Here is a 24567-nt window from a genome sequence, read left to right on the forward strand (position 1 = left end):
CAGAATGTAAGACTGGTGTTTGAAGTTACTGAGTGGGTGGGAGTTTGTTACAGTGGCCCTAGAAATCTAATGCAGAGCAAAAGAACAAATAAGTGATGTGACCTAATTTGTGCCCTTTTCTTGTCCCTGGGATGGTGGAGCCTACAACTCTCACAAGGGAGTAATAGGTTTTGAAAACAGGGAATCAAGAGCTCCACAATGCCTACTCCAGGGCTTCTCAAATTGTGAATGGGCACATGACCCTCCTGGGAACCCCTTTAAAATGTGAGTTCAGAGTGGGTGGGTCTGGGTGAGGCCCAACAGTCTGCATTTTTATAAGCTCTCTGGTAAGGCCCAGGCTGCTGGTCCATGGGGACACTCAGAGGTGAGCGGCAAGGCCAGGTCTATTGACCTCACCTCTGGCACTCTCTGCCCTTATCTGTACCCTTCATTGCACTGTCACCACACCCTTAAGGATGTGGTGTCTTGCTTGCAGATGTATTCCCAGAGCCCCAAAGATTGTCTGAAATATAATAGGTGCTCAGTAAGCCTTTGTCAAATGAATGAATAAATTAATGTGAATTTTGTACTTCTAAGAAAAAAAAATAGCCAAAAGGGAAGTCAGGGACCAAGGCGAGGGGGTGGCAAGCAGAAAAACAAAAAGAAAAGCATCCTACTGGAATTTAAGAAAAGGCCCTTCAGCAACTGTTTGAAGTTAAAGATTTCAAGTGATTGCGTATCAGGTTTCAGCCTAGAGTAAAACTGGGGAAGGACTAGAAAGTTGTAAGTCAATGCAACTATAAAGAGCTGATTTTCTGCATGCACGTGTGTGGTGCTTGCCAGGCGCGCCTGTGCACACATACACTACAAGCACAATGTTTTCGTCTCCTCCACATTCTATTAATATCCTGCTTCTGACTCCATCCTGCTGAGATGATAAAGCCAGGATAAATTCAGATTTGTGCTCCTAGCTACTCCAAAGCAGGCTGATCAATGAGTGCTCTTCTGTAAACTTGGGGAAGGAAGTGAATATCTCTGTCTGGCACAAAAAAGTCCCCCTTGAATGGGGTGGGAGGCCACCCCCAAGCCCAGGCAGCTTGCCTCCATCTGGGGTTGTTTTTGTTTTGGTTGCAAAGTCACCAAGACCTCCAGAGAAACAAAGCAACTGAGTTTTTTTGTTTTGTTTTGTTCTAATGAGTCAAACTTGCCAGGGACATGAAGCTGAAGTCTGCCCACAATATTCTTATGCTTCCCTCTCATAAAGCCAGAAGTTCTAGCCAAAAGCTCCTTTCCTTCTCCCACATGAGCTAATATTCTGCAGCTCTGTAGCCATAACTCTTGGGCTTCTAGAACCAGTGAGGAACAATCCTGCTGTCATGAGAAATTCATTCCCATCAAATGTCACTTTCCTATTTATTTTTAGGAAGATCATTTAGAAAATGAGGTAAAGAGAACTGGCCTTTCTTCTCTGCTGGGGAACAAACATCTGGACTTTCCCCACTTATGATTTCAGTTTCATGACATCACTTAGCGTGTGACCTGGATCCATTTCAGGGGAAACTGCAAGAACCCAGGATTTTACCCAAAAAAATTGAGAAGCCCATTTACTTCTCTGTTTTATTGTTGCTCCTGACCACTGAGTGCTCCCAGCTCTGCTGTTAGTGGCTCACTGGACTGAGAAAGTCAGGCCAGGAGGACTAAGAGACATAAGGCCCTTTAAGTACAAGGGCAGGAGTCATTTGTAAGAAGGTGCCCTGGAAAACCAAGCTTGAAGTTTGTCTTTTTTCTTTTTTTCAATCTGACAGCAATCTTGAAAGACTCTCAAAATACCAGTGGAACTGATTCTGAGGGCCCACTGCATGACTGAGTGTGAGGCTTGGAAGGAGGTAGGTTAAGGGAAGCTGTGACACCAGCTCCTGGCTAGGGCCGGCCGCTGGGTGCCACTGGGAGTGCTGCAGAAGTCGCCACCACCTGCCCATTCACAACTGGGCCAAAGGGCCGTCCAGGGGGCCATCAGGAACACTGATGACCACACCCCAGACAGGGAGCGCTATCTTAGCTGTCACCGCTGAGGCTAAAGGCACTGCCAGAACGCTTAGCACTAACTTAGGACCTGCTGCTTTCTCAAACATTTCCATGGACCAGTGACAACAAGCTTGTGACCGAGTCTTGTTACAAGCCCAGTGTCTCCATGTGAAGTTCTCATGAGATGTATAGTGAGTTTGACTACGTGAAAGCAACCAAACCACTTCATGCCTTTCCTTTTACAGATGCTTAAATCCAGAGGCAGGAGCAATTGAAAACAACAACAACAACAACAATAACAGCCAGCAGCAAAAGGGCTGGAGGTGTTTGGTCTGGAACTGACAAGATGAAATCTGTCCAAACCCTGGCTATCCAGCTGGAATTCGCCTGTTTTTCTTACAAAATTCATCTGGACCAGCTGCAGTCCTGGGGAGGAAGCTTTGGAATAGGGCAGTCATATCTTCCTACCAGAGCCATTATTTTCCTTTCAGTGAAATAAAGACACTTCACCCAGGTTTTCTCAGGGTGAGTTTCAAGATCCCCCATTATACTCTAAATTAGCTTCCAGGTGCACAGTTCTGAACTCTCGGTTTCTAAACTCCTTGATCCAAGCTAGAGTGCAATGGCAACTTTTCAAAAAGAATTTCTCATTGAAACCACAAGTTCCCAACACAGTGGCTGCTTCTAATATAATCTCAAAGGTTTTCTGGGGCACCATTATTCCTGTTTTAATATTTTCTTTTTAAGTAATCTCTACACCCAGCGTGGGGCCTGAACTCAACCCTGAGATGGAGTCCCATGCTCTTCGACTGAGCCAGCCAGGCGTCCCTCTGGAGTACCATTAAAGTGGGCATCATATTGTCTCCAATAAAGCTCACTGGAAACTTTTCCTCAGATGTCCAGCTCTTTCAGAGGTCATGGCTTTGTGTTCCTTAAGGGGCATTACCACCAAGATGGGACCCCCCTCAAAGAGAAAGAAATCAGAAAAAGCTGTAGGCGGCACTCCCTGGCCCTGCATGGCACCACATTTTGGGACACTTGTTAGATCTGATTTGGGGGCTAGAGTAATTTAGAAGGTCCTCTGGAATTTGAAGTATGTAGACTGGATTTAGGGTTGAGTACGGTTCAAAGCTGACTGGAAAAAAAGAAACTCCCAACACAGTTTCCTGGACAACACATGTGTGAGGTCAGTAAAGCTTTCCTCTGCACTGGGGCTCTCTCGTCGCCCCCCACCCCGCATCTCCCTATCAAATGCCAATCGAGCGCCCCCAGGTGCCAGGCACTGCGCTCAGCACTGGGGAGTCAATCCTGCACAAAACAGTTCTTGACTCCTGAGGCCAATTCGTGACATTTGGGTAACGGATTGCTGCTCTTAACATAACCTTTTGTTCCTCTAGCCTGCCTGCCCACAGAACGTCAGCCTTGGGAAGGAGCAAACCTGGAGACACAGGGTGATGTAGCGGCTCAAAACCATGTCTGCCACTTCACTGATGCTCCCATAAAGAGCTTATGGTCTCTCTCCCCTCCCATCGAATCTGGTCTGGCTTGAGCAACTCATTGTGACCACCAGGAAGTCACAGAGGTGATGCCGGGAGACTTTCAAGGCTAGGTCAGAAACGGTGATGCGGCTTCCACCTTGCTTGCTGGGATGGAACCCTGAGTCATTGTGTAAGAAGTCCAGTAATCCCGAGGCCATGTGGGGGAGCCATGTGTAGGCATTCCAGTCAGCTGTCCTAGTCTTTGGGTCCTCCCAGCTCAGGTGCCAGACATATGAGTGTATGAGTCTTTGGATGACTCCAGCCGCCAGCTCTCTCCTTGGAGCAAAGGCGAGCTGCCTCTATTATGCCTTTTCCAAATTCCTGACGAAGAGAATCCATGAGTAAAAGAAATTGTTGCTCACTTTCCTATGTTTGGTGCAGTTTTGTTATGCAGCAACAGTAACTGGAACAGATGGCAAAACCACAGGCCAGATTACTCCTCTCTGCCACACAGACTCTATCAGGAGTCTCTGCAGCAGCAGGGAGTCATCCCTGCTTGTCATACTCGAGGCTGCCATGGGGCTGCTCTGATCCCAGCCTGTACAACTTCCCTCCCTGGCACACTGTTCCAGGCTGTCACTGCTGCCACCACCCTGCCTAAGCCTTAGCTGTTAGCCTTGCTGTGACCTTCAGCCCTTGGGGGTGGGGGTGGCGGTGGGGGTGAGGGCGGCTGCTCTGACATTGCTGGGCTTGAGGGGAACTCAGTTGTAAAGGATCCCAGGCTCTGGAGGAAGGGGAGGGGCTCTAATCACCCACATCCTTCCTCTCTTCCTCAGATTCTGGGCTAGAGAGTCAGACCCCATCCCCACTTCCCCCTACCCGGGCACCACTGACAGACTCTGACCCACTGACAGTGAGCCAGTCGCCAACATATCTGATATATCCATTTTTGGAAGGCAGGCAGTCAGGGACTTAGCTTGAATACTCTTCCTGGCCAGCCTAACCCCTCAATATGTTGTTTAAGAACACCAGCTCTGGGGTCAAACCCTGGCTTCAGAACCTTCTAATTCTCTGACTGCAGATGGCTCACTTAGACTCTCAAACTTCAGCTTCTCATCTGTCAAATGGCGGTAACAGTCCCTACCCCATAAGGTTGCTGTCAAACTCACAGTGAGAGAATCCACGTAAAGATGTTTGGTCTATAGCAAATACTCAATAAATTTTAGCTACTTTTAAAAATGTCTTCCCCTGGAAGAAGCATCTCTTGTGACTTACCCCTTGTAAGACTTGAAAGCTGTCATTGTTGGGTGGTGGGTCTTGATCTGGGTCGACGCCAACTCTGTAAGTCACCAGGGAGAAAGACAAGGAGAAAAATGGAGAGTATTAGCTTGGACCATGGCAACCATGCTGGCTGAAAGTAGCCAAAAAGCTGACCATCTTCCAGAAGTGGAAGGAGTAGTTAGCTAAAAGAGGAGGAAGGCTGTCATGCAAAAGTCGTGAGAAAGAGGTCATGTACCATGTCAGATCCCAGGGGGCAGGAGAGGCAAGTAGTACTGTGTGCTTACACCCTATGCAAGGCCACTCGGGAGTGGCACCGGCTGGCAACTGTCCCTCTGCCTTCCTGCACCAAATGGTCCCAGTTATCCAAACTGGGGTCTTACTGCCCCATACCGTTTCCTTTCTGCTGCTTCCTCACGTCTGCCCTGACCTCCTTTTAATTCCCTAAACTTCTGATATGCAATTTTTCACATATCCAGGGCAGTGCCGGAAGAATTTATAGTGAATACCTGTATACCCACCACCTAGACTCTACCACTGGCATCTTGCTAGAGTTTCTTTACCACGTATCTATCCATATCTCTATTATTCATCTTATTCTTTAGATGCATCCAAATAAAAGTTGCAGACATCAGCACATGTCCCCTGAATACTTGAGCATGCATATCATTCATGTTTTCTCCAGGTAGCCCCATGTCCTCCTGCAACAGAGGTGACCTGAGAGGTGGCATGTTTAAGATCAACAACTGAAGGCAGAAAGAAAAAGCAAAGTGGCAAAATCCACTTGCAACAAATCCCACACTTTTGTTAGGGTAGTTGTCTTGACTTAGTAACACACCAGCTGTTGTTTTGTGCATCTGTTAATTCTCTCTGCCTGTACCCTCTTCACTCTGAGGTGGAGAACTGTGACATCGATCACAGGGTGATGGGGGAGAGAACAAAGAGGCCAGGAAAATTCTCTGTCTTCTCACACTCCCTCCACTGTTGCAAAGAACTGGAAACTGAGATCTCAGTTTTTGGCAGGTCTGCCTTGAGCTTGACGGGAGGCACCGACTGGCCTCAACCAACAGTCCACTACCAGGGTGCTGACTCCAAAGAGTGGTCCACAGACACAAAACCTCACGTGTGTGCATCCTACTTTTCTTCCTCTCCTTCCCTCTTTCCCACTTATGATGCCCAGGTCATTTCTTGAGAAGAGAGACTAGTAGAAAAGGTAAACAGTAAAGAACACAGATGTGCCTACCCTTTCAAAGCCAATCTCAACCCTGTTTTATTCCAGGTTCGTCAAGCACTGACCCAAGGTGTGTGCGCCCCTGAAAGGAACTATGGCAGGAGAGGGAATGGATGTCCTGTATTTTGCTGAAGGCAAAGTTTAAAACCACAAGATGAATCCATGTATTCATCAGATATTTGTTGGATGCCTATTATGGCAGGCACTGTTCTAATGAAAATCTAGTGTACCAGACACCAGATTTCCTCCCTATGGGCCTGGAGTTTGATAGGATCTTTGTAGTGAGTTGGATGGACTTTGCTACATGTCTAGGGGCTGCTTCCAGGTTGGAGGAGATTCTGAGGGTTGGAGGCTTGTCCTCGTAACTAGACATTATCCGAGGACCTTTAAGCAACAAATCTCATAGAGGTTTTCTGACACAAAATCCATCCAATTCAGGGGCCTCAGGGCTGCCCCTAAAAGTCACAGCAGAGCCTCAATGCACCTGATGTGTCTAATGTATCAAAATGTGAGAGGAGTGGTCACATATGGAATTCCTAGCTCTTGATTTTGAGCCTTCATCTGTTTTAGAGATGCTTAACACACATTCCACAGAGAAAAGTCCTCCATGTGGTAGTTTTGTCAGCATTTGTAGGATCAACAGCTAGGAATCCAACATTAGGCCTTATTCTGTGGATTCTATAGCAGCACAAAACCCCTTCATGGCAGACTAATTTACTTAGCTGAGCTCCCTGGTACAGACTCAGAGAGGCAGAGCACTGGTTACCCTGGTGTTTCTCAGACAGCCTACCAGAATGCCAGGTGACATAGCAGCCCTCAATCTAACCATAAGGCCTGACCATATTGTAGGGCAGAAGTAATGAGTTTATGTTACCTGAAGGGCATGAGGCACAATATGGCCAAGAATATGGCAGTCCAGATCTGCCACTAATAATCTCTTCTTTCTATACTGTGAATTTTGAAATAGGTGTCATTAGCTTTCATAAACAGCTTCCACATCAGCAAAGATAAAGCAAGTTGACTTTACTGGCCTAGATGAAATAGGAAGACTATGAGTAGGACAAAAGGTTAAGTATGCCCTGTATTACAATAATGAAAGTAAAGCCAAATATAATAAAAGCTGCCAAATGAAATTTAGCCCCCTCTATTCTTTTAACTGATCTCTATTAAGAGAGAAAAAAATTCTTGTTTAACAAGAATTCAATTCTGGTCGACAAGAACTGCTTATGAAGACTAGGCTGTGACTATTTTCATGCAAGTCCTGGCAATGTCAGTGGAGCTCCTCTATTTTCCTTGGGCCCATGTGGCCAGGCCAGAATTCAAAACAACAAATATAAAATGTTGAAATAACTTCATCAATTCACCAAAGCAGGGCCACCCTAACTTCATCTCAAACTCATAATGTTCAGCATTTTGTTTGGGGGAACTTGGGAGTAAGTCTAGATCCACACTATCCAGTAGAACTTTCTGCAACCATGGCAGTGGGCTAGATCTGCGCTGTCCAGTGTGCCAGCCAAGAGCCACATGTGGCCAGACACTGAGTTGAAATGTGGCTAATACGACTAAGGAAGTGCATTTTTACATTTCATTTGGTTTCACACCAAGTGAGAAAATAAAGCAGTCAAACTAATGTGCTCATTCTGGAATGAATAAATCTGGAAAGAACATGAATAATTTCCCTTCTAATATGATAATAAGTACATTCTGATTAGCTGCCTCCAAAATGCCATTGAAATCTCAGGAATTTTAGGAGTGTTCTACATTAACCGATAATTTTGCAAAAACGTGAATGGCTGAAGCCCTAAATAATTCGAGGACTAGGAGACACACACCTTCATGTAAAACCTTGGACACCAGGTCACAGTCTGAATTCTCACATATCCCCAGGGTAATAACTTGTCCTTTGCCCACAGGACCTTCCTTCCTGAAGGTGGGATATTTCAAAAGAAAGGGTCTCCTCTGCAACTTATCTGCTACCTACAGTCAGGCCTCCAAAAAGTGAATGTGTGTGTGTGTGTGTGTGTGTGTGTGTGTGTGTATTTTAAACAGTAGAAAAAAAAGTGTAAACCCAGGGAACTTAACAGCTTCCATTACTTATATGCACATCATTACAGTCCATCTGGAGCCTGGTGATAGTGCAACGTTCATACCCGATGATAAGCATCGCTGTTCTCTCCACTGCCCTCAGAGAGTGACGTACTTTCACAGTGGCAAGAACAGAGCTCAAGCCTATTCTGCATTGATTTATCTACCAGCACTGAGAATCAGATCAGAAACAATGCATGCTGATATAGACACAGGAAGGAAAAAAGAAACATTAAACTCTTCGCTCTGCTTGCCCAATGTCGCCGCTCTTAAGCATAATCCAATCATAAACTTGGATGGACACCGAGAGACAAACTGCATTAGAAGAGACTTTATCTTCTGTTTTTTTTAAACACTGTTTTTGTACCTTCTGATTGACCATGAGGTATGAGTACACAAACACATACTTAAAAAACTCAAATAGCATTGGTACTTAATTAAGATGATATAAGCCATACCCTAGTCATGGCTGAAATATAAAATTCTAGTTTTCTTTATGAATTAATTAAAAGCCTTGTTTACTAGATCATAAACAAGGCTTTGTGGAAAAAGTATCTGTGGCTCTGAAAATGGACTGCTCTCGACACTAAGCTCAGTTGTATAAGAAAGGAGACACTTGCCAACTTCGGCTTTGGTGTTGACACACATTGTCCAATATTCAGGGAAAGAGAACAGAATGTCAGGGACACCGACACATCCATCAACCCAGAGAAAGGCTGGAAAAGGGATTAGACTTGACCTGACCTCTTGCCCCTTTGCTAAAAGGGGCAGGGGGTTGGCGCACACAGGAAGCAAGAAAGGGACAAAACAGCATAAAGAGAAACATCTCAGGTTAGAAGGAGGAGAAGAGCCAGGCCCGGTTAATTTGTTTCTGAGGATGCCCTTGTGTCACCTGAAGTACTGCCAGCGGTGTTCATTCTGGTCCTCTTCGGAGGGCTCCTCGACGCCAACTCTGGGCAGCAGAAGAAGGGAACGTGAGTGTTATGGGGACAACAGGGGAGCCAGGAGCTCTGGGCACAGGACCTGGACCATGTCCATCAAAGAATAGGCTGGCTCACTCTGAATATAAATCCGTATCCTCTTATACTGTCCCCATTCTCTAAAACCCAGGGAGGTAGAACTGCTGCTAAATTCAAACTTAAAGCAACAGTATTAGGAGCTAGGTCAAATGAGGATCAATTGGGAATGAAGATAAAGCCTCTCAAAATATAATGTAAGGAAATCAAAGGAATGTATGCAACTCATAGAAAGTGCATTTATACAATTTTCCAGGTCACCTGTTTCATAAAGCAAGATACATCTGTACAAAAAATAGAAAACAAAGTTGCTACTAAACACATATTTGAAGCATTTACACATAATTTGACACATATTAGACAGAAAGAGCAAAAAGCACCATATTGTTGAAAACAGCAACAATACTTAAGAAGACAAAGATGGCCTTTTTTTTTTTTTTGACAGAAGTCAGGAACCCAACTTCTGCTATTCTCTTTCTCTTGCACCTTAGAGTTAACATGGTCCATTTTTACCTGTCTTCACAATTTCTGGGTTATTCAGGGTGCATTGGAACTTTGTCATCGTACTAAGAGCAGGCACTACTGACAATCTTGGCACTACTGACATTTTGGGCCTGGGCCTCTACCTACTAGATACCAGTAGTGCCCTCCCACCCTAGGTGAGGCAAACCAAATATTTCCAGACATTGCCAAATGTCCCCTGGGTGGTAAACTGCCATCCATCGAGAACCACTGCGTTAACTCATGTGTTCTAAATTAGGGGTGGTATTGGCCCCATGGGTGTGAAAATTGGTTCTTGTGAGACAAAAAGTTTTAGCTAGTACAATGGTTTATAGCCCTCTAAAGCATGATAATACATAAACAAGTATACAGTGGATCTGTGGTATTTAAATTTCATTGGAAGAGGTCATCGGAGAAAAAACATCTTCCAAGGGCTCCGTGAAGGGAAACAATGAAAACAAGGTGGAAAAACATGGTGCTAGATAATGCCCATATTCTTGTGCTATGGCTATCCCCCAGAATATGCAAGTGAGAATGGGATGGTTTTTAACACGGTACTTTTAACAAGTCACATGCTCAGAATGTGACTCATACCAGACTATTTTACTGTAGAATTGAAAAATTATAACAAATTCCAGAAAAGCAAGCTGGACTCCATTAAAGTAAGATTCACTGATAAGAAAAATAGCAATAGTAGCAGTACTAAGGCTATTATTGGTGATGATAATATTATATTATACACAATACATATTACATATAATAATTGAGAGCTAACATAGACTCAATGCTTACTATGCACCAGATTGTACCTTTCTTTCTTTTTCAGATGGTATATTTAATTCTTTATCACATTTATTTTATCCTTACACTACTGTCCCCATCTAAATCGGTGGGGAAACTGAGTAAAGAAGCTAAATAAGTTGCCCAAGGTCACAAAGGTAGAAAATGGTAGAACCAAGACTGTGGCCAAGGCTCTCACACCCCAGAGCTCCAGTTCTTCACCTCACAGTACCTGCCCCCTCTTTTTAAAAAAAGATTTATTTATTTATTTGGCAGGGGAAGGAAGGGAGAGGAGCAGAGGGAGAGGGAGAGAGAATCTCGAGCAGACTTTGTGCTGAGCCCAACACGGGGCTCGATCCCACAACCCTGAAATCATGACCTGAGTTGGGACCAAGAGTCAGATGCCCAACCAACCAAGCCACCCAGGCGCCCTAGGATCCACCCTCTAATTACATGCTGGCACCCTTAATCACTTTAAAAAATATTCAGTTACAAATGCTATTACATAAAGAGCTCAGGGCTTCTCCCTGCCTTTATTCTTCAAGTTATCTGGCAAAGAGCTTTATCGTAAATTCTCAGTCTAACAGGATTATACTGAGCAGAGTATCCTTACTTGTCCTTGAGTGTTTGCACGACTGCACTCTAGAGTGCAAAGAGTACCTGTTCGTCTGACTGCCACACATGTGCCATTCCACCCCCACCATCACTACCACTTGACATGTGTGTCACCTGAAGCTGGGGTGCTCTAAACAGAACAGCCACCACGCTGCCAAAATGTGCTCTGGACACATACAAGGCGGTCTTTTTTTTTTTTTAATTGCCAAAATTCTGCCTTTTGTGAATAACAACCTTTGCTCAAGGGACTACAAAAAAATGTAGTCTGTGCATTAATAGGAAATAACTGGAGCGTTCTGCCATTATGTTTTAAAATATTGATCACAACATACCAAAAAGCTAAGTTGGATTTCTGGAGGGCAGTGACCTAGCTTTGGATTTGTGGAATATTCATTTTTATCTTTTTTTTTTTCATTTTTATCTTATACGCAGACTAGTACATAGCCATGGTTAAAAATCACAACTAACTTCTAATTATTTAGGATGGAACTCCAAATCCCACCGTGGGCCTTTGTCTTCTGAGCAACCACTTAACACCACATGGTCTCTGTCAGTAGCCTGGAGAAGTAAGGAACAAGTAGGTATTGATTGTACTTTCGTCACAGAGGTCAAAACACCACGCTGAACTTCAGGGGGTTTCTGAATCAATTTAGAATAAGAAACTGGTTCATGTAAATGATTCATGGTCATGAAGTAACATCAGAAACCACAGGCCAGAAAACCCAATGAATCTCATTACTTTATTTCAGAGGGAACTTCTTTTCATGTGATCATGTGATAAATGTCAGTTTCTACACTTACATAATTACAATGTATTCATATCTGGGAAATGCAATGCACTAACACCATATGTATTGTCCACCTATTTGTTTCATTATGCTATCTGGGTAGAGTTGGACAGAAAGAAGAAAAAAATAAAGATAGGAGCAGAGATCAATGAAACAGAAAACAAACAATACAGAAAATCAATGAAATAAAAAGCTAGTTCTTTGAAAAGATCAATAAAATTGACAAACCTCTGACAAGAAAAAAAAGAGAGAAGATACAAATTACCAATATCAGGAATGAAACAAGGAGTGTTACTATAGATCTCACAGACATCAAAAGGATAACAAAGCAATATTACAAACATAAACATGACAGCTTAGATGAAATGGATCAATTTCACAAACCACCACAATTCACCCAATATGGAACAGATAACCTTTTTTTAGATTTATTTATTTATTTATTTATTTGAGAAAGAGAGAGAGGGAGAGGGAGGGAGAGAGAGAGAGAGAGAGAGAGAGAGAGAGAGAGAGCGCAAAAGAGAGCATATGAGTGGGAGGAGAGGGAGAGAGGGGATCTCAAGCAGAATCCCCGGTGAGTGTGAAGCCCAAAGCAGGGTTTGATCCCACAACTCTAAGACCATGACCTGAGCTGAAATCATGAGTTGGACACTTAACTGACTGAGCCACCCAGGTGCTGCATGAAACAGATCATCTTAATAGCCCTTTAACTATTAAAGAAATTGCCTTCACAATTTAAAAATTCTTGCAAAAGAAGTCTCTAGGACTAGATGGTTTTACTGGAGAATTCCATTAAACTTTCAAGACGAATTAATGTCAATTCTACACAATGCCTTCCAGAAAACAGAAGAGTAGGGAACATGTCCCAGCTCATTTTGTGAGGCCAGATTACTCTGGAACCAAAAAAATAGAGAAAGGCAGTACAAAAAACAAACAAACAAACAAACAAAAAAAAAACAAAAAAACCCAAGTGTAAACCAATATCCCTTATGAACACAGACCACAAAAGTCCTTAACAAAATAACAGCTAATAGAATTCAGCATTCATATAAAAATTTATACGCCATAACCAAGTGGGGTTTGTTTTAGGATAGTAGGACTTGTTTAATATTTGAAAGTTAGTTTTAAAATGAAGGGGAACGGGTGCTTAGGTGACTCAGTCAGTTAAATGTCTGATTCCTGATTTCAGCTTAGGTCATGATCTCAGGGTCACGAGACTGAGTCCTGTGTTGGGCTCTGCATTGGGCGTGGAGCCTCCTTGAGATTCTCTCTCCTCCCCTTCGCCCCTCCCCCCACTTACATGTGCACTCTCTCTCTAAAAAAAAAAGGGAAACTAATCAATGTAACCCACCATATTAACAGGCAAAGCATGGAAAATAATATGATCATATCTCTATAGAAAAAAGCATTTGATAAAATTCAACACCTGTTTATGATAAAAAAAAAACTCAAAAACCTAGCAATAGACAGAAACTCCCTCAACTTGATGATGATGAAGATCTACAAAAACCATACAGCTATATTACACTTATCGGTGAAAGACTGAATGCTTTCCCCTTAAAACTGGAAACAAGACAAGGATGTCAGCTCATGTCACTGTTACTCAACATCATACTGAAAGTCCTAGCCAGAGCAGTAAGTCGAGAAAAGGAAATAAAAGGTATGCTGGTTGGAAAGGAAGATATAAAACTGTCTCTGTTTGCAAATGATGTGATGGTCTATGTAGAAAATCCCAAAGAATTTACAAAACAAAACAAAACCCTCCTAGAACTAATGAGTTCAGCATGGTCACAGGATATAAGAACAACATAACAAAAACCAGGGGGCCTGGGTGGCTCAGTTGGTTATGCTTCTGACTCTTGGGTTCAGCTCAGGTCATGAGCTCAGGGTTGTGGGATCGAGTCCTGCATCAGTGCTCTGTGCTGGCCATGGAGCCTGTTTAAGATTCTCTCTCTCCCCCTCTGCCCCTCCCTCTTCTCTCCCTCTCTAAAAAAATATAAAAACCAATTGTATTTCTATATTCTAGCAATGAACACATGGAAATTGAAATTAAAGATAGAATAATATAATTGCTCAAAAAAGAAGAAAGATTCCAATATAAATCTAACAAACCACGTACAGGCACTGTATGCTGAAAACCATGTAGCAGTGATGAAGGAAATCAAAGACAATATAAATAAATGAAGAAACATGCCATGTTCATGAATTGAAAGACTCAACATAATAAAGATGGCAATTCTTCCCAAACTGATACACAGGTTTAACACAATTCCTGTGAAAATTCCAGCAAGATTTTTTTTTTTGAGATAGACAAGCTTATTCTAAAACATATATGGAAAAGAACTAGAATAGGTTTACCAATTTTGAAAAAGAATAACGTGGTAGGGCTCACTCTACCTGATAGTAAAGTTTATTACATGACTATAGTTATCAGGACAGTGTGGTACTGGTGGAGGGTTGAAAGCATTCATCAACAGAGCAGAATAGAAACAGATTCACATGTATATAGCCAACGGGGTTTTGTCAAAGGAATAAAAGTAGTTCAATAGAGTAAGACTAGTTTTTTAAAAAGATTTTATTTATTTGAGAGTGAGAGAGCGTGAGCACGCTTAACTGGGGGAGAGGCAGAGGGAGAGGGAGAAGCAGGCTCCCTGCTGAGCAGGGAGCCTGATGTGAGGCTCCATACCAGGACCCTAAGATCATGACCTGAGTCGAAGGCAGATGCCCAACCGACTGAGCCACCCAGGAGCCCCAAGACTAGTCTTTTTAACACATTGTGCCAGAACTGGGTGGCCATAGGTAAATAAAATAAAACCTCAACCTAAACCTTGCATCTTATATAAAAATTAACCCAAAATGGACCATAGACTTGAATGTCAAGCATAAAACTAAAAAAGTTTCAAAAGATAACAGAAGAAAATCTTTAGGACCTAGGGCTTAATGGAATGTCCTTAGATGTAACACCAAAGGCACAATGCGTAAAAGAAAAATAAATGATAAATGGCACTTCCTCAAATTTGAAACTTCTGGCCTATGACAGATTCCACTAAAAGGATGAAAAGACAAGTTACAGCCTGAGAGAAAATATTTGCAAATCACACCTCTGACAAAAGACTGGTATCTACTATAAAGAAAGAACTCTCAAAACTCAATTAAAAACTCCAAACAATCTAATTAGAAAATAGAAAGTTTGAACAGGTGTTTCACCAGGAGGAGATATATGAATGGCAAATAAGCACATGAAGAGATGTTCAACATCGTTAATCATTAGAGAAATGCAAATTAAGGCCACAGTGAAGTATTCCAACACACCTATTAGAACAACTACAATGAAAAATAGTGGCAACACCAAATGCTGGCAAGGATGCAGAGAAACTAGATCTCTCCTATACCCAGTCACATACATAGTCATTTCCTGGTCTCTCGCTGTATGCTAGCTGCTATGTTCTGGGTGCTATATATACATTACATCAATATTTCCACAACAATACAGTTATTTTATGTGTGTATATATACAGCTTCTGTGCCTCAGGGAGAGCTACCCAAACTCTCAGTGCTGGATAGGACAGTTTTAATGATCCAGTCCTGAAAAGGGTTATCAGAAGTGCCAAATGTCACAAGTCAACTCTCTCCATTCAGTGGGAAATTATTTGGTCCTATATATGTCTGTGGGGTAGAAGGCTTATAAACTAGCATGAAAAACAAACATGATTTAATCAGGCTCTGAGCCTCCAGGGTACCTACTGAGAGTGACCAAAGAGGAGCAGGAAGTAACCTCAGAGGTCAATCTTGAGATTCTTTAAAAAAAAAAAAAAGATTTTATTTATTTGAGAGAGAGAAAGAGAGAGCAAGCATGAGCAGGGAGTGGGGGAGGGGCAGAGGGAGAGAGAGAAGCAGACTCCCCACTGAGCAGGGAGCCTAATGCAGGGCTCTATCCCAGGATCATGGGATCGTGACCCAAGCCAAAGGCAGACACTCAATGGCTGAGCCAACCAGGCGCCCCTAATCTTGAGATTCTTAAAGATTCTCAACTGTGTGCAGGGTAAGCCTCCTTTTTTACCCTTATTCTAACACAGAACAAGGCTGGTACCATCTTGCATGCCAGTTTAGAGGCAAAAATCTGTCCATTTTGTTCTTCAGGTTTATATTCCCATGATGAATTATTTCTCTTAATACTACTCTTGAGATTCACATCAGGAAATTGAAATTCTAATCATCCCAAATTTCACGACACAGAGGGAGGAGTCCCTGACGCAGGCAAACTTCTTACAGGTGGTAAAGCACAGTAGTCAAGGCTGTGGACTGGGTGGCAAGACTGCCGGAGCCCAAATCCTGGCTCATCCCCCTAAAGCTATGTGACCTGGGCAAGTTATTGCTCTATGCCTCAGTTCTATCAACTCTAAAATGGAGATGACCGTAGTAGCCTCTTTATAGGAATGCTATGAAGTTGGTCTTAATGCAGGCCTGGCATTTTGTACAACGCCTGCATCACACAAGCGTCAGCTATTCTATGGCTGCCACCAATTAGCCCCACATAGGTTCTGCAGAGCCACAAGGAGCCCAGATATGGTGCCGCTGGCAGAGGCCAAGCCCAGGAATCCCTGCCTGCCATCAGTACACAAGTCCTTGATGGGGAGGAGGTGGTGGAAACTATTCTCTCAAATTCCAGTTTTCTCCCAAATTCCAGTCCCCCCACCCCCGACTCTAAGGATGACCACGAGGTCTGGATAAGCTCTCTCCTTCAAGCTAGGTATGCTCTGCAGTTGTCAGTCTGGTGCTTTCTATGCTCTAGAGAAGGAAAAAAAAGCTAAAGGCCCGCAGAGGAAGAGGAAAACACTGCCACCTGGTGGCTCTTCAGAGTATTCTTCCCTGCACCCATGCACGCCCCGAGTGTTGTCGCGCTCTGATCACAATCACTCTCTGCAGACTCCAAACTGAGGGATGTGGTGGGAGCACCTCCCATGAGGCAGAACACATACAGTGAGGCCTGAAGGGGCTGGTAGAAGATCTGACAGCCTGCTTTCATTTACCATTCAGGGAAACTGAGGCCCAAAGACAGGAAGGGCTTGCCTTGAAGACAGAGCCAGAGTTAGGCTCTGTGACTCGTGACCTCTGTTCCAGCGTCATCTTTACTGTCAGGTGCTGGGGCTCACAAGCATACTTTGCAATTCAAACGCTCGTAAAAAAAAAAATCAACTTTAGATCAGTGCTCTCCATCCTGATACAGCTGCAAAACCACAGGCGGGGAACATCCAGGAGGCTGCAACAAATGAGGGTTAGGCAGGAAATGTCACCTCTGTGCACTCGAGTAAGAAGTAACAGAGCAATTTCCTCCTAGAAACAAAACTCAAATTGCCTCTTTTTATTTCTGGTGGATGAGATTATTTCGGAGGACTTAGTTTGATTTGAAAGGACTGTGAAATGCCAGACGTTGCCAGCAGTTATGTCCGTTCTATTGCCTGCAGCTTTAGGACTTTTGAATTCTTGCCCTAATGTCACTGTTCTAGCAAGGTCTGGATATTTCAAAAGCCTTGTGTTTTCGTACTGACAAAACTCTTAATGACCATCTTTTTTCTTGTGGAAAATCTGACATTCGGAATTTTTACATATTGTTTTTTAATTGCTCCCCCAAACCAAACAAAACCCCATAAAAATCTTCCGAACACTAGGCTGTCTCACACCTGGGTGAGCACAGTGACACAATTAGACATGAAACTGGCCATGGTTTCAAACCGACCTTATGTTAAGCCATGACAACATGGGTGTTGTGCCTCCGCCAATGACCCAGACGGTGAAGAAGACGATGAGGAGGGTGGTCGTGAACATCATCTGGCGAGCATAGGATGCTGTGTCTCGGATGGCCAGTGCAAATGCCATTGCCCCCCTGAGGCCTGCAGGGACCAAAGAAGAGGATTTGGTTATAAGGCCAAATGACAACATGTCCTGGAATCCACTGCTGCCACTCGGGGCTAGTGAACTATATCCACGTATGGTTTGCAAGTCAAGTTGTCTTCTTCAGAAAGAAGAAAAGGGAATATGGTTTTCTCCAGTTGGAAGTTTTCTTCTTGTAAAATGCCCAAATGTAATGAGAAAAACACAGCAGTACTTTGTATAACATATTCTAGGATAATAACACTCTTATTACTGAAACAGTTCTCGTGCTTGTAACATGAAGTAAAAGGAAATGTAAATAAGAAATAACTAACATAAGCTCTCTAGGTCTGTGATCCAGGCACTCTACAGTCATTATAAACTTAAGTAACAGGCTAGGTATGAATATGCCAAATGCATATTTGTGGCCTGTGTGCCATGAACCACAGAACAATTCCACATTTCCTTAGCAAAGCAACACAAAGAAGAAATGATATAACCTGATCTCCATCAAGGGTTGGAAACTTTTCCTGTAAAGGGTCAGATATTAAATGTTTTATGCTTTGTGGGGCAAGGGGAAAAAATCAAGGATACAGTGTGGGTACTTATATATACAAGAAAAAACAAATTTCCACAAAATCTTACCAATGGAAGCCAAGAATAGAATAATAATAATGGAGTACAATTTGTTATAATATAGGTGCATTAATGAAAACAATGGAATTCTTTTGGAGGAGTATATTTCACTTAATTGGATTTCAGAGTTAGGATCCCCTGTCATTAGATTATAGATGTCCATCCGTAAAGGCCACTCTTAGCCATGGAGTATATGAAAATGGGAAGCAGCCAGATTTGGCCCAGGGGCTATAATTCACTGACCCTTCATTCACATGAATGGGTATTAAGATTGAGCACCAAATACTTGTGGTGAGTACAGCACAACCTATAGAGAAGCTGAATCACTATGTTGTACATCTGAAACTAACGTAACATTATGTGTCGATTACACTAAAAAACACCCTGAGGAAGATAAATTAAATTTGTGAAGCTAAGTATATTCATACTCACCTTTAATTTTGAAAGCATATGTTTTGATCTACATAGTACAACACTCACAAAGAAGTGAAACAATAGTAAATATTTTTAATATATATTTACAAATGTTTGTTCTATGTGAGTTTTCATATTTTCATCTTGCATCAGATTTTGTTACATTTAATGTTGTTTGTTTAAAAAAATATTATGCCCACACATTTTCATGTTTATCTAAGCTCTTCTGTTCCTTCTTCATACTATGATCATCATTTATTTTATAGTAAAGACTGAATCCATGGTCTTTAATAGATAATATGGTATAAGTTCCTGTTCACTGGGGGGAAGACTGTGTACATTTTATGAGAGAATGAGAAGTTATTCCCACTATATCTGTTTGTGTAGGTGTTCCTACCTTTCCTAATAATTTTGTAAATTCACTAATCTGAGAACTTCACGATTTACCACAGAATGATTCCAAAAAGTGACATGAAAAAACAGAGCAAAGTTAATGTTTTCTGTGCTAGTGAAATACTTATACAGATTTAGATTGCCTGACAGCCAGCTTTGTCAATGATCAATATCTAAGCCTCTAAAGGGATGTTGTCTCAAAGAAGAACACTTGGGGGTCAGAGATAGACAATGTGTACTACATTTGTCTTTCTCTTATTAGGTAAATACTGTAAGCAAAATGAAGGAGAAGCCTTGGGTTTTTCATCACTTTAAAGAACTGAGTTCCTTTCAATGGCAAGATTGCTCCCAGCAGGAAATAATTTTTACAGGAGATATCTTTAAACAGCACTGTGTATTTCTCAGTCTTTTAGTACAGAAAATAATGAACATATTTTAAGTTTGTCTAGGTGACTGAGTTATCTCCAGCTGGTCTTGCTCTTTTCCAGCAGTACTTTCTGAATATGTAAGGAGGATCTTGGCATGCCCTCCTGAGAAACCTCTAAAGTTGCCCAGCTGCTCTTGAGTCAAGCCCAAACTCTTTGGCACAGCACTGGAGCTTCTCTGTGGTCCAGACTCCAATAGTGGTTCTCAGAGTGTGTTCCTCAAACCAGCAGCAGCCAAGAATATATGAGAAATGTAAGTTCTTGGGGCCCGCACCAGAGCTGCAAAATCACTGGTGGTGGGGCCCGGCAAGGTGCTCTAACGAGCCCAATTGGTGGTTCCTATATAGCCTAAAGGCTCCCAGCAGCCTAGATGCAGTTTCCCCATCCAACCTTACCCTCTTTCTGCATTACCCTGCATGTCTTACATTGAAACCACACTGCTGTCCTTCCTGGAAAAAGCCACGCCTGGCAATGCTCTCCTGTTTCTCCAACCCACTGCCTCACGAGAGCCATCTCTCGAAAGCCCAGGTTGAAGGTTACCCCCTTGGTAAAGATGACCCTAGGCCCTCCTCTTCTCCACTTTGACTCCATACTTTTTAGGTGCAATTTGTCACCCTCTCTCCAGAGACACTTAGCTCTTTGCACACCTTCCTCCCCCACAGGGGACTGTGAGCCCTGCAAGGAGGCTGTCTTTGTATCCTCCAGAACCCAGAACTGTGGCTTATAAAAAGAATGCTCCATGAACGTGTGTCAGAGTGAAAGGGACTCATTGTGGCAGGCTGCATGTTTAAGTGCAGATGTAAGCACATAGTACACAGAGCAACTGCTTTGCCAAGCAGTGCCTATTGGTGAGAGTTAGGAGTTAGGTAAGACTCTGAGGCCCCTGAGCACTACTACGTAGCAGTAAGACGGCTGCTGCTCACTTTGCCTCTTGTGCAGCCCCTCCCCATCTCCCACACAGGACAGAAGTACCTTGAAGGATCACTGTAGCCTTTTGCCCTACCATCTCCTCCCTCTGTTCTGCAAAGATGCTCTAACTTGGCTCTTGTCTATAATGTCTGATGCTTACCACCATCAGCTCATGCCAATTGCTCTCTCCTTCCTTTACCTCCACATACTTTACTGTCCTTTGTCTGCTCAGTGGCTTCTGCACACTTCTCAGCTTTACAGTGGGGGGGGGGGGCGGCATCTGGGAGATAGTGTAAATTAAGCAGAACTATCATAGCTGTTAACTTCTGGTTTGGGGCTCATCTTGTTTATGCAAGTGGGTTTTTTTTTTGGTTTTTGTTTTCTGCTTCAGAAAAAGTTGGAGCTAGGAAGAACCTCAACTAATTAGTTCAATTTCATTATTTTACAAGAGTGGATACTGTAGCTGGGAGGTACTGAGTGACTTGGCCTGTGTTCTTTTTTAATTAAAGGCCTATCTCCTTTCTAATTCTAGATCTGGAGCCCTTCTGGAAGATTATGAACATCTACTAGAAAACTATCAAGTACTTTAAATACTTCTATATCTTCAGGTACTGTGGGTGGTAGAGATAAAAATGAAGATGTGTCTATTTTAGGGGAGAATGTTCACATTTGGTAGTATGGCTTGCAAAATCATATTAACTCTGTTTAACTCTGTGTACGTTGGTCTACTCAGCACTGTGGGGGGATACTAAAGAACCAGGAATTTGAACTTCTATCTCTTTATGAACCTTATCAATGATATTTTAATCATGCTAACATTCCTGCCAAACAAAATGCATTTTCTTTACATTTATGGGTTTTTACCTGAAAACATCATCATGTGTTGAAAGTTCCAGCCAATCTTATGCCTTCTGCCCAAGTTGAGGAAGAAGGAGAGCGGGTAGATGTGTGCAGCTCTGCCCAGAAAGATGGCAACCTAACCACCAGGTGGAGGTTAAGGACCCAACAGGTATCTAGAATGGTACCTTCCCCCAGCCTCTGGCAGAGAGGAGAATTTTAGGGATGCTGTGATACCTCATGACCAGGAGATAACTGCACAAAGAGTAGGAGGGTAGCACAAGGCAGCCAGGCTGTCTAGTCTCCCTCAAAGTGAGCCTCAGCCACAGGTGGGGATTCAACTAGCCAACTTTCCCAACCTCCTGGCTCCCAGAGGTAATTTCTAACCCATTAACTGTGTTGTTGGAACTTCTTGATGTAATTAGGCTGGTGTGGACCAAGTCTCCCGGTCTTGGGTCCAGAAAAAAGCACGGGTACCCCGGCAGGGATGTGGGGGGGGGGTGTTGAGAGGAGTAAACAGTGGTGTGGGCTCCATAAGAAGGAGAGTCAGAAGAACAAACGCCTAACCCCTGGGGTCAAATGGTAAAGAGCAAGTTTTCTGGGCAAGAGTTCATAAGCCTCGGTCGGAAGTAAACAGTAAGGGTCCCAAATGACCAGGAAGATGCTACGAATGAGAAAGTTAAAGTACTGGGTACACTTAAGGAGCATTCTTACTCCTCCCAAGACTCAAGGGGAGGTGGTGGTGGGGGCAGGGGGGAAGATCTCTCTCCCTGAGGGGCTCAAATGTCTTGACAAGGAAACACGGGAGCCTGGAAGGCAAAGAATTCCGGGAAATAGGGCATTTGTCAGTTGCTGAGCTAAGCCCAAAGCCCAGTGGAGAGAGCTGCAGGCTGCCCTGGTCACAGAAGGAAACCGCCGTGGGAGCCGCAGGGCCGGGAGCTTCCGGTTCAGCCGAGCACCAGCTGCCGCAAGCTACAGCTGCCTCAGACAGAAGCAAAGGCCCAACGGTCTTCTGCCTTCTCTGGGGTAAAGGGCTGCCTGTTTTTTTCTGCTTTCAGCTGGGTTCCCTACCCCCCTTGGTTCTGTGTTGGGCTGTTTTGTTTTCAACAGAAGGAGACAGGTCATGCTTCGAGAGCTTCGAGAGCATCCCAGAAGCCACGTGAAGCTCCTCAAGCGCTCAGGGGCCTTCAGGATTCCAGAGGGCCCTGCTCGCCCTCCCGGCCAGGCCCTCCTCTGTAAACAAGAGCTGCTCTCTCACTCTCCCTCACAGGATGCTATGCTAGGAATGCAAATCCAGAGGATGTGCAAGGTCTCTCTGAATCAAAAATGAGAACACTGAGCCCCCAGATTTTTAGCTGTGAGTCTGGTGAGTGGGCAAGACCAACGAAGAGCCCCAGCTGAATCAGCTAACACTCTAACCGGAAGGCCTCCACATGGCAATAGGCCACTGTCACTATGGAGCTGGTTAGGGAATGCCACCTATTCCTGTACTGTAAATGAATAGCCCAGAAGAGGAAAAACACTTCTTTTCTTCAGGTTAGCTGTGAGGCATCAGAAAAGGCAAGAGGAAATTCCCAGCAATAGGGGACGCCGGCTCAGCATTTTGAAATCCAGGCTGAGCTGGACTGCTATGGTTCCAAGCCCCAGAGAAGTTTACTTCAATAAAAACAATAGGATCTGAGGCAAAGTGATCAAAACTCTGAGCTGGCAATCCAGTGCTGGGCATTCACATCCCTCCTTCCTCGAGAGAAGCCAATCCCCAAAACTGTGCCTTTCTTCCAAAAACTGTGCTCACAATGGATCTAAGTCAAAGAATCAAGTATTTTTCCACTTTGTCTTTTCTTCTTCTTCTTTTTTTTTTTGGAAAAAAAGAAGTCTTTTTCACTGTGTTCTATAACAGCAGGGACACTCCACTGAAAGCATGTTCATTTGCCTGCAGGCTTCTTTGGGCAGCCTGCACCAGTGTGCAGTCTACAAGAGTAACAGAACCTTCAGGTCTTTCCAGTTGGGAACCTCCTGGATTGGAACTCAGGCAGTAATGAAATAAAAAAATGATTCCGGCACTCACACAGTTGACAACTTCTGCTAAGAAGAGTACTTTACAGGGCAAGTGGGTGGCTCAGTGGGTTAAACATCTGACTCTTGATTTCAGCTCAGGTCATGGGCTCGGGTCCATGTCAGGCTCCATGCTCAGCAGAGAGTCTGCTTGTCCCTCTCCCTCCCTCTTTCTGCCCTTCTTCCTGCATGCATGTGCACATGGACAGACTCTCTTTCTCTAAAATAAATTAAGAAATAAAGTCTTTAAAAATAAGTAAATAAATAAAAAGGCTGCTTTACAAAACAAGCTACCACCTGCCAAGCACCAGTGTAACAGAAAAAACACCTTACACAGAATATGCAGAAAAGGACAACCTTAGATCAAATGCTAACCCTTAAATCAAATATATTTAGCTTTATGAACCACGTAAGCCTTCTCTTCTCTCATCATGAAAACACCATGAACTAGCACTTGGCTCAGTCACTCAACCAGAACAGAAATTCTTCTTATTAGAGTTTCCCCAGCAGTGGTCACCTGTACACATAGAAAACAGAAGAGCCGAAAAAGGATACAAAAGCTCCAATGATGAAAACGGGGCTGAAAACATGCTTCTGGAAGGTAAACAGCGCCAGGCCCATATAGGAGAAGATGAAGTTCTCGGCCAGAAAGTGTAACACCTCAAAGAGCTGCACAGAACGGGAAAAGGAAGCCGTAAACCCCGTGGGTCTCCTCCCTTGAATTCACAGGTAACTTGTGAAGACCGAGGGTTCACTCTCACCTGCTTTGTTCGACTTCTTGATTCCACCGACAGATTGTTGTAGGTGTAATGAGCCTGTGTGATTCCACAGAAAAGGACCGCCACAACACCTGGTAAGAGATTTTTTTTTAAAGAAAGGAAAAACATCAGTGGGAAAAAAAAGAAGCAGGAAAAAAATCCCCACTGAAACAAAAACTTAAGGTAGGCTAGCCCAACATATCCAACTTTCTGGATAGTTTGGAAAGTTCCCTATTACTGAATGCTCCCCTACCCCCACTACTCATATCAACTTTTCCTTCTTTTCTGACTGTCCTCCTTCAAGGTGAAGGTCCTCGACTTCCCTTCTTGCTCCACTTTTAAGGGCATTCTCTCCCCTCTTCTGCTCCTGCTGAATTTGGCACTTAGCTTTCATTCCTTCAAAGCGGCTGTGGGGGCACCGGTGGCTCAGTCAGTTGAATAGCCAGCTCTTGATTTCGGCTCAGTTCATGAGCTCGGGGTTGTGGGATTGAGC

At 43.5% G+C, this 24567-nt stretch overlaps 1 protein-coding gene across 3 annotated transcripts in view; it reads right to left on the reverse strand.

Annotated features, from left to right (window-relative positions):
• The window catches only part of SLC9A7 (solute carrier family 9 member A7), a 148879-nt gene that overhangs the window by 28083 nt on the left and 96229 nt on the right, over nt 1-24567 (reverse strand). For 2 of the 3 annotated variants that reach the window (XM_025468893.3, XM_049107720.1), the window contains exons 9-14: nt 24078-24166; nt 23872-23985; nt 21289-21400; nt 17514-17667; nt 8969-9028; nt 4758-4821 (exon numbers count right to left, since the gene is read on the reverse strand). In XM_025468893.3, coding sequence (XP_025324678.1) covers nt 4758-4821; nt 8969-9028; nt 17514-17667; nt 21289-21400; nt 23872-23985; nt 24078-24166 — 593 coding nt within the window. The remainder of the gene's footprint in view (nt 1-4757; nt 4822-8968; nt 9029-17513; nt 17668-21288; nt 21401-23871; nt 23986-24077; nt 24167-24567) is intronic. The other variant, XM_025468894.3, reaches the window with a different exon arrangement.

This window comes from Canis lupus, chromosome X (genome assembly GCF_003254725.2).
Source record: "Canis lupus dingo isolate Sandy chromosome X, ASM325472v2, whole genome shotgun sequence".
In the NCBI taxonomy this organism is placed as follows: domain Eukaryota; kingdom Metazoa; phylum Chordata; class Mammalia; order Carnivora; family Canidae; genus Canis; species Canis lupus.